The sequence below is a fragment of the Electrophorus electricus genome, chromosome 14 (assembly GCF_041902795.1).
Source record: "Electrophorus electricus isolate QZ-2024a chromosome 14, ASM4190279v1, whole genome shotgun sequence".
In the NCBI taxonomy this organism is placed as follows: domain Eukaryota; kingdom Metazoa; phylum Chordata; class Actinopteri; order Gymnotiformes; family Gymnotidae; genus Electrophorus; species Electrophorus electricus.
In genome coordinates, this window is record NC_137510.1 from 26,467,501 (window position 1) to 26,478,155 (window position 10,655).

Consider the following 10,655-nt stretch of genomic DNA (forward strand, 5'->3'; position numbering starts at 1 on the left):
TAGGTACGATCCCGACAGTGGACATGACAGTGGTACAGAGGATGCTCAGGACTGCCCGCCTCCGTTCTGCTTCCTCACCATGGGCATGGGCAAGATTCTACTGCCCAAATCTGGGGCATCATCATCTACCCCTCTCACTGCCCCTCTGCCGCCCCGCCTCGGCGTGTGCTTGGACTTTGAAAAGGGGCGGGTCGGGTTCTATGACGCCCACTCGCTGCGAGTGCTGTGGGAGGGGCCTGTTGACTGCTCCGCCCCTGTTTGCCCAGCCTTCTGTTTTATTGGTGGAGGAGCGCTGCAGCTGCAGGAACTGATAGCCAATCGCAGCACTGAGCCCACTGCACCCAGGAGAGTGACCATCCAGTCACATGTTCCCAGTGTCAGTAACTGAAGCGATTAGTCTTTCTTCAGGACAAACCTCTTTACTCACAGGCACCTTTAAATGAGGTTTCTTTTATGAATCTTTTATTTATCTTGGAAGCTTGTTTTTTTTTATTCGTGCCTCACAGATTTGTGACATTTTATATTAAGGTTTGCTCATGTGTTATGTTATAACTTAGGTATCAATCACAGCATGCTGACTGTATATATGCAGATTATTACGAGACTAAATAATGAGAAATCATTTGATCTTTTTAACTTAGCTAAAATAAGTGTGTCAGGTTTAGTTGTTGCATGACCACTATGATTCATCTTTAGGCATATATATCATGAATAATTCATTTTAATACTCATTTACTGAATGATTTCTCATTATTTCTCAACTATTTTTCACATAGACAGGCTGTGAAGCGCCTAAAATAGTTCTGTTAAGTACTTTGGAAACAGACCTCAGTTTAGATTCTTACCTGTATTTTCTAGGCTTGTTCAGCTGTTGTGAGCAGGTGTAGACCTCTGCTGCACCACGGGTCTAGGTCTGTTCCTGTGTTGTACTGCTGGTTGTCCTGTTGCTCAGTGCTCTGCACATAGAGGGCGCCACTCACAGTGTTTGGACAGTGTCCTCTATGGGTCAGGTTTTCTGCGGCACTTGTTAATGGGGCCGGATGTGAAGATTTAGTAACGTCATGGCGTTACTAAGTGTAGTAATGTCAGAACTGGACAGAAACCGTTTTCTTAAAAAACATGGAATCACATCCAAATTAATGGAACCAATTTTATTATGAACTGCCATATTTTTTCAGTTCAAAAGCTCGTTACTATAGTAATTAGGGTTATGACAATGTGTAAATAAACAGCTAGTCAGTGTAATATATCACAGATCTCTCTCAGTTTGGGCTGCTTCTGTTAGTAGTGAGAAGAACCTCTGACAGACTGACTTGTTTTTAAATCTGTCTCCTCTATATTGACACAGTGTTTCTAACCAAGCATGATATAATCAATTCTATAATATGTAACAAAATGATGTCTAATAGCTATTTATTAATTTGATGTTATAATTATGAAATTATCACGGCATATTGTCAAACCTCTAATTACCTTCCCATCTTTGACATGCTGTTAATTATGTGAGTGGAAGTCCTGATGATCCCTATCGGGACAGAAAAGTGATGAACTTCAGCGTGTACCTTGACTATGGTCGACCAAGCCGAGGGGCCGTTTTGCTTTCGGTAACGTATTTCATGCATCTGTATGATTAATACAGGTCAAAACTCAGCTGTCCTGGAAATCGGTGGGTTTTAGTTCAAACTAAGATTGACTCATTTTGTAGGTTTATCCACATATAAATGTGGATTTCTTCAGAATAAAAGTGCAGAATCAATCTATGATGGTACGTATGCAACCACAGATGGGTATTTAATCATTTGTTTGTTTATTTCTATGATTATGCATAGCGAAGGCCTTGCACCCACCCTGACACCTGACCTTCGCAGGTGACAAACATAAACTCCACCTTCACTACAGATGGTGTCCGACGTGGGATGGTATTGTTAGGTCAGAAGTGGAAGGTCCAGACTAGGTGTAACTACACGGTAGTTGTTTTACTTCATTGATCCCTAAAAAGAGCAGTTAGGATTGTCATTTCCGTCAGGACAGTTAAAGCCAGTCACACAACTTGTTTAGAACATAGAGTTACTGAATATATTATTAAATGTATCATTTAGATTAAATCCATGAATGATTCAATATTATAATACAACTTGTACAAGTAAATACATGCATGGTGGAGGCAGACTAGAGTAAACTACGCAGTATTCTGGAAGGAGGATTGAAATGCACACCCCCGCCGTGTTGACATAACGGTATATTCCAAACTTGTGGCTCTTGATTGTATCTGTATTTCCTGTAATCATGTCTACCATTAGACTTTTCTGTGTGTGTTTGTTCAGTGCATACCGTCATTCTTTAGGGTCCTGTCATGTTAAAGGTTACATGTTGATCTCAGCACAACTACTTCTCACGCGTAAACACTGTGTAGACTATGCAACTGTGCACACTGGAGAAACACTGTTGGGATGTGGGATGATTGCGATTCACGGGGGGTGTTCCTAAACACGAGGTGTTTAAGATTCTGAATGTATTAGGCACAGTAATAAAACACTTGCTGAAAGAGGAGTAAGATAAAGATGGGAATAGACCAGTCTACATGTTAATAAGGGGAATATTCATGACATTTCCAGTTCAAACTTTACTTTACTGAAAATTCAGCAAAACATTACAACAGGAATCTAAGGTCCCATTTTGAAGATGAAAGAAAGGGTTTTTTAATTAACACTATTTAACTAAATCACCTGCACCCAACTGTTTTAGAAAAAAATCCAGCGTTGAAAGGCAGTTGCTAATGAAGAGACTTCCTGCGGTTTCTGATTGATTTGCCTACCACCTGAATGTGTGTGTGTGTGTGTGTGTGTGTGTGTGTGTGTGTGTGTGTGTGTGTGTGTGTGTGTGTGTGTGTGTGTGTGTGGGTCTGTGGGTGTTAGACTCAGCAATAAAGGCAGTGCAGTTGCACAAATCTCTGCCTTTGAGCCATGTTTCTGTTGTTTGTGTTTACGTTGCTCGTAAGTGACTTGTTCAGATGTGATGGCTGGTGAATGTAAAAATGTCGCATTTCTTTAATGTGTTTTCAGCCCTTGGAGTTGTTGGAAAAGTCAAAAGTGAAATAAATGATCACAATTGATCAAAATAGGTATGTGATAAGTATTCACTAAACACACACACACACACACGGACACACACAGACACACACACACACTCACACACTCACACACTCACGCCTCATTGTTTAGTCCATCCCTCTTGTGTTCTTGTTCTGTACATAAAGCAGAGCTACTCTGGTACCACAGTGTTGACACAGCGAGAACATAACTATAACAGCACTGGACACCTAGCAGGTGAGGGACATTCACGCTTGTCCTAACCCTTCTTAACCGTGTTCGTTTCTCTGTCCACACCAGGTGTGCGTGTGATCAGGGTTTCTCGCTGAGTAATGTAACTGTACAAAAGTATGAAATGATTGCGTTTTGTAAAAACAGCATGTAAGTAATTACAAACACATAACAGAACAGGTGTCTGGATGTACGCATGTGTTCATAAACATGACGTGATTCATTCTATAAACTTCATTCTTCCAGCTCCTTATTCTATTTCAGTTCTCTAGTCATTTCTCTCCACTCAAGCCCACGCGCATTTTCTGTGTCGTTCAGTTCAGCATGCTAGTTAGGGCTGTCGCGATAAAAACAGTATCGCCTGTTTGAGCTGTCTGACCTACCCATAGTGCTTTGCTCTGATTGCAATCATTTTCCATAGTAATTTGATTTCAAATGCATCAAACTGAATATTAAATTGGAACTTGTCAGAGAAGAAAACTGACTGAATAATAGATGACTCAATACTAGTAATCCAATAAAATGCACTTTTCTCTGTGACCAAATATTATGTTATAGCTTCTGTGAATGTGCGCATAAACTTTTTATAATCTTATAATTTTAATGAGTAAATGTTTTGGCCATTTTGATTTACAGTTTATTGATAATGCAGCTTATTTTGCAATTATAAGAACATTAATTAATTATAGCTCATAGGACAGTCTCTCTGATGATGTAACTATAGATCACAGGACAGTCTCTCTGATGATGTAACTATAGATCACAGGACAGTCTCTCTGATGATGTAACTAAAGATCACAGGACAGTCTCTGATGATGTAACTAAAGATCACAGGACAGTCTCTCTGATGATGTAACTAAAGATCACAGGACAGTCTCTCTGATGATGTAACTAAAGATCACAGGACAGTCTCTCTGATGATGTAACTAAAGATCACAGGACAGTCTCTCTGATGATGTAACTAAAGATCACAGGACAGTCTCTCTGATGATGTAACTAAAGATCACAGGACAGTCTCTCTGATGATGTAACTAAAGATCACAGGACAGTCTCTCTGATGATGTAACTATAGATCACAGGACAGTCTGTCTGATGATGTAATTATAGATCACAGGACAGTCTGTCTGATGATGTAACTATAGATCACAGGACAGTCTGTCTGATGATGTAACTATAGATCACAGGACAGTCTGTCTGATGATGTAACTATATATACAGCACAGAGGCACTAATCATGGCAACACAGGAACAAAACCAGATCAATAGAGGCTGAGATCTACCACAACATGCCCCTGAGACAAACCAGCACATAACAGTGGGATGCAAGATGCTAGCAGGCAGAGCGCACATGGAACACCATAACCAAGTGGCAGGTATAGTGTAGAGAAACATCTGTTTCATGGTCAAAGTGAGATACATCCCTGAAGGTGGTGGAGAATGACCATGCTAAGATTCTGTGGGACTTTCAGCTACAGACAGAGAAGATGGTAATGACAAACCAACTGGACATGGTGGATAAACAGCAGAAGAGGGCCGTAGTGAGAGAGCTGGTGATCCTGAGTGATAGAGACACCAGGACCACAAAGAACGTGAGAAATACCAAGAGCTGCGAGAAGAGCTGGAAAAGATGTGGTGGGTGAAGGCAACTGTGGTTACCGTGGTAATCAGAGCACTATGGGCTATAACCCCCAAACTGGGAGAATGACTCCAGCAGATCCCAGGAACAACATCTGAGATCTCAGTTCAGAAGATCGCAGTCCTGGGAACAGCTAAGATACTACACAGGACCCTCAGGCTCCCAGGAGAGCTAGATTATGATTATATATAGGCTGGTGGTGGTGGGGGGGAGATTTTCGTGGCACACTTTGGGCCCCTTGAGTATCATTTAAATGCCACAGCCTACCACAGTAACATTGGTGAGTATGTCCATCCCTCTATGACTGCACCACACCACCATTGGAGGTGGACACAGACGCTAAGAGGAGTGAATCAAGAATCAGAGTCATGTTACACAACCAACATGAATTCTAGACATAACAGAACAAAACGATGAAATATACACAAGAAAACAGGTGATAACAAAAATCACAGACAGAGAGATCATGACAGAGGCCTGTCTAGCAAACTAACCTAAGACCAGGAAACTAAGAGAGAAATACACAGGGTTTAAATACACAGGCTAATGAGGATTAACAGTAAACAGGTGATACACATGAGAAAGCAAATACCAAACCAAGGACAGGAACAGGAACTAAGGAAACCAAAACCAAAACAAGAAAGCACATGGAAACAAAAAGAGGAAGAAAACAAATCAGGCGCGATGCCATGGGAACCGCGAGGCCCTGGAGGGGCGCTGATGACAGTGACCTTGTGTCCTCTTCTGACTGATACTTCAGCAGGATATCACACCATCACAAAGCTCAAATGAACTCAAACTGGTTTCTTGGACATGAAAGTGAACTCTGCACTCAAATGGCCTCCACAGTCACCAGATCTCAATCCAGCAGATCACCGTTGGGATGTGAGGGAACTCTCACATCACAGATCAGATCAAGTTCTGTAAATCTGTAAAAGCAAAAGCGCTCACAGTTGGTGAATTTCTAAAAAACCCACCCTCTGATCACATCGTAGGCCATGTCTGAAACCGTGTCACTTTGCTCTCCGTAAAGGATAAAAGCTCCGGGCGTCAAGCAGGTGTGGTCTGCCTCACACCACAATAGCGTTAACCAGAATGAAAAACCATGGCTGTTGTGTTGTGGCTTAATTCTCACCTGATGAGAAGTAACCATTAAATTCTCTGCGTTTGGTTCTTTTCACAGAGTTTTGGGAATGTTGTGTTTTTCCTCAGTGTGTTTGTTTTGATTTACTGCAGTGGTGTTAACAACTATTTTGCTTTATTTGAAAGTTTCCTGCAGGGTTAGATCTTGTGATTTAATAAACGTTATTATTATTTTACTCTACCGTGTCTGTGTAAAGCTCTTTGAATCTTATTGTGAATGCGTGCTATAAAATTCTACCCAGATAAACATACCATGGCTATAACGGCTGTTATTGTATTCGAGTACACCGAGTACACTGATGCGTGCTACACTAACCCCATCACTGTCCAGTCCAACATCTTTACTGTGTAGTGTTGATCTTTTAGTTCATTATCATACGGCACAAAAGGCCTTTACAACGCTGTAAAAACCTGTTGCGTGTTTCCTGTTTCTGACAAAAGTATTATTTATTTTTAAAATGCCTATCCTGTCCAGAAGCCCACTACTATTTCTGTGATAGTTATTATTATTATTTTGAGACAATTGTTTTTGGAGATAATTTTGTTAGCTCTTTTGATAATTTCTCAGTTTTCTAGACGTTGAGGGGGGCGGGGGGGGGGGGGGGGTTCCTTAGGACTATTTCAAGAGATTTAGCTCTAGATCTCAATATAATAATCAGAACTAACCAACTAAATAAATACATTTTTTAAAAAATCATGAGGTTCTGGTAGGCAGGCTTTTTTAAAAAAAGTCACCTATTTAAAAAAAACCAAAATCCATTCCCAAGATCAATAGATTAAGGATAGACTGTATAAATGAGCTGATCACAGAACAGGTGTGTGGAGATGCACATTAGCGATCACGTATGAAGATCATGTGTGAAGATCACGTGTGCGGAGTGAGACAAAGTATTAAAATACGGGTTGTTTTTCTTTTGAGTTCCATGAATATTTAGATGGTTTATTTATGTGTATTAATGACATAATCTCTGGGTTAACTAATTAGGCCTGTAATAATGTCCCTACCATGTTTTACAAACCCGATATTTTCGTGTATACAAACTAAGCCCATATGTGTCACGTACATACAATAAGAAATGATGAGATATTCAACAATGCTTATATTTGTGTTTGCAGGCATAATGTTTACATGCCACGACTCATTTGACATCTGCTGAATCATAACACATATGCTTTCTGGTGTTCCTGGACTATATTTGTACACGTGATAATTACACAATTATGGGTGTGTTGGGTGGGGCAAGTGTATGATTCCGCAATGTGTGTTTTGTTGTTTGCGTGTTTTCATTTGCTTGTAAATGAGGTGATAGGAAATCACTGTTGGTGACTAATCTATGGTTCTTATTTCTGATGCAATGTTAAAGATTCTACAGTCATCAATACTGAACATTTTTTATTATTAATACTTTACACGCAAACACACACACACACACACACACACACACACACACACACACACACACGTCATGCCTCATTCCTCTGTCATTGTTCCGGTAAAGAAGTGAACACACACACGCATGCACGCACGCACACACACATTCTCACATCCACTTTGCCATTCACATACTCTTCTCCTGCTGTGCTTGTGTGGACACACAGATTCTCAGCTCCTCATACCTAACACAGGTAAGGGACAGCTACATTGGTCCTGATCCCTCCTAACCACCTCTGCTCCTCTGTCTCACCTCACATTTTTTTGTCCTGCCCCTCGTTGGTCCCTGCAGTAGGTCTCATGGGGACAGGTACAGTTCGGTGTTGCTCTCTGATTTTAACGCAATACTCTCAAGGTCGTTTGTTAGCTGAACCAGGTGTGTAAGATGTTTGAACTGACCTCCTCATGACAGAATGTGTCCAGAAGCATGTTTGGGAAGTATTACATCTGCAGGAGAAGATGAAGCTAACGGATAAAAGATGGAACTAAGTGATGGATGATGGAGACTGACATAAGTCAAAATTATATAAAGTTGAAGGGTAACATTGATTTTTTCACAGTGTTGCTTTGCAACAAGTTTGCAACAAGTTTGCAACAAGTCTTTTCCTGTCACCTAACTGAGCTGTATATTTAAACTGATTTTAAGTAGTTAAAAACATTTAAACAAATTTAAATACATAACACTCGAAGTAAAACTAAACAAGCAAGTTTTTTGGTTTGATACATTTGATTACATGTATCATACAGAGCTGTACAGATGAGTGAAGAATGTTAGCAGACTGACCGGTTAGGTAGCTTAGTCTTTCTGTGAACTAAAGCACACGGTTTCTACCCTGCATCCAACTCGACGTGGTCTAGGAAGGCCCTGGGCACAGACACGCCGGCCACATGTCAGACATCAGAAACACCTGAAAGACAAACCCAGCAGAGGTCAGCCAGTCCTGCCCTGACAGGACCAGCGATTTAGTCATTTGTGTGTGATGACGCTACGAATTGGGGATGTTTTTGACTGAGGTGTTTGATCAGGTGTGCGCGTGTGAGTGACACACACTAAGATTCTGTAATAATCGTTCACAGGAAGCTGTTGGCCAAAACTCTTCTGCAATGGCACTATTTGGTCACTGGGTGGCAGTATTGAGCCTGTGCGGTCTTGTTGCTGGTGTGAGTTTCCAGGCAGGTTTGTAGTCATCTCCAGTGTCCGGTCCGCTGTGAATGAATACTGCATGTTCAGTCCTTAATAATGCAAGATAATTGATAAACACATTGGTTCCTGGATCCACAATGTACAGCAGAATGACTTATAAGATAGAAAGATACTAGAAAAATAGTATCTATTTGTCATGATTAACTTAGATTTAGTGCACATTGGTACGTAGACATATTTGGATCACTGAGCCATTTCGGCAGTGAGGACGTCTTCGGACATCCACGTCCCTCCCTCTCCTTCTCCACAGCTACCTCTCCAACTCAAGGAAATGCCAAACAGATGTGTCAGAGTGTCAGCAATGCTGACGGAAATCTGTCGAACTTCCAGATCATTGATTTGTTCGGAACATACTTAAACTCACTAACTGAGGTTAGTGTCTGCTTTCTACTGCAAGGGCCACACACACATACTTCACATTTCTCAGGGCTTAGCAAACCCTGAAGTACTGCCTTTATATATATATATATATATATATATATATATATATATATATATATATATATATATATATATATATATATATATATATATATATATATAATTTAAAGTTATATATATATGATATACATGTCTAAATGTATTGATAATCCTCTCTCTCCTTTTCTCTCTAGTATTTGAGTAATGACATGCTGAATTATTTGATGTCCTATGCCGATACCAACAGGGACGGATACCTCACCATATCTGAGTGTGAAAAACTCATCCTGTACATCCCCACTGCTTTAAAGAGTCTCAAATGACAAAACCACAGAGGTGATAAAACACATGGATCTCTGAACACACACTGCTTATATGACACTACAGCACAAATACAATTTAATATTGTTTTCTGTTACAGTGAGCATAAAATGTTAATCTTGTACTTGAGTTATACTGATTCAGCTAAGTGTAGTTAATCAAGGGGTGAAAGAATTTATGTTTATATTCCTAAAATTAAAATGGACCTAAAACTGTTCCACACACACTATCCTTATTAAAGAAATGACACATCTATACTCACCTGCCAGTTCTGTCAGCACTTTAGCAAAAATAAAACTTTCCTGTGTAACAAAGATATTGTTATTAAAGACACCAGTGTTGCTAAAGGAAATCTTAATCTATGTGGATTGATCTTTGCATAAAGAAAACTATGATGTCGACACAGGAGTCCTTGTGGGGTAACACAGGGCGTGATGAGGGCAGTAATCAATAAACACATTCAAATTTACAGCAGTTATCTGACGCTTCTATCCAGAGCAACTTACAATCCTGACTGAACACAACTTGAATAATTGAGGGTTAAGGATCTTGTTCAGGGACCCAACAGTGGTGGGACTTGAACTGGCAACCTTCTGATTAGCTTACCTTAATCACTGAGCTACCACTGCAAGTAGCTGATTGGGAATGAAAGTGGCTGGGAGTCGTGATCGGTGCTCGTGCGACTGAGATCTCGACTGGGTGCCGACCAGTGCAAGACAAAGAAAAGGGGAGATTTGAACAGGTGGTGAGCACGAGACCAATCCAGGTGTGTGTACAAGAATGTGTGTGTGTAAGCATGCATAAACGTGGTCCCCCAGTGAGGGGCATAAACGTGGTCCCCCAGTGAGGAAAAGTGGATGGTTAAGGGACAGTTGGACCAAAGATGAGCCAGCCTGCCATAGCTTTAGAAGCTGAACTCTGACCTCTGACCCTTAAAAACAGGCTAACCTCACAGACGTCCCTCATAGCCAGCAGGTGTTAGAAGGGAGTGTGTGTGTGTGTGTGTTTTCATATTGAGGTTTGGAGAATATTGCGACCACAGCAAAATAATTCTAATACGTTTAAAATTTATTACGTTGATTTTACTATTTACAGTTTGAGTTTGAGTAAAATAAACACTAAAAATGTCATTTAGAGTGTTTATTTGCAAAAAAAAAAAAATGAACTGGTCAATTAAAA

The 10,655-nt window shown here is 40.4% G+C and overlaps 1 protein-coding gene and 1 long non-coding RNA gene across 3 annotated transcripts in view; both read left to right on the plus strand.

Annotated features, from left to right (window-relative positions):
• The window catches only part of trim46a (tripartite motif containing 46a), a 12,431-nt gene extending 9,319 nt beyond the window's left edge, over positions 1 to 3,112 (plus strand). Inside the window, exon 11 of one of the 2 annotated variants that reach the window (XR_004776604.2) lies at positions 4 to 142. Coding sequence is in view for 1 of the 2 variants with exons in the window: in XM_035530931.2 (XP_035386824.1) it covers positions 4 to 388 (385 nt within the window). In the remaining variant the exon portion in view is untranslated. Of the gene's footprint in view, positions 1 to 3 lie in introns of both variants that reach the window. The other variant, XM_035530931.2, reaches the window with a different exon arrangement.
• A 4,495-nt stretch (positions 3,113 to 7,607) lies between these two features.
• Positions 7,608 to 9,828, plus strand: LOC145651216 (uncharacterized). The gene is made up of 4 exons (XR_014117023.1): positions 7,608 to 7,725; positions 8,609 to 8,708; positions 8,986 to 9,107; positions 9,350 to 9,828. It is a non-coding gene; the product is annotated as an uncharacterized LOC145651216 (long non-coding RNA).
• Positions 9,829 to 10,655: the final 827 nt, after the last annotated feature.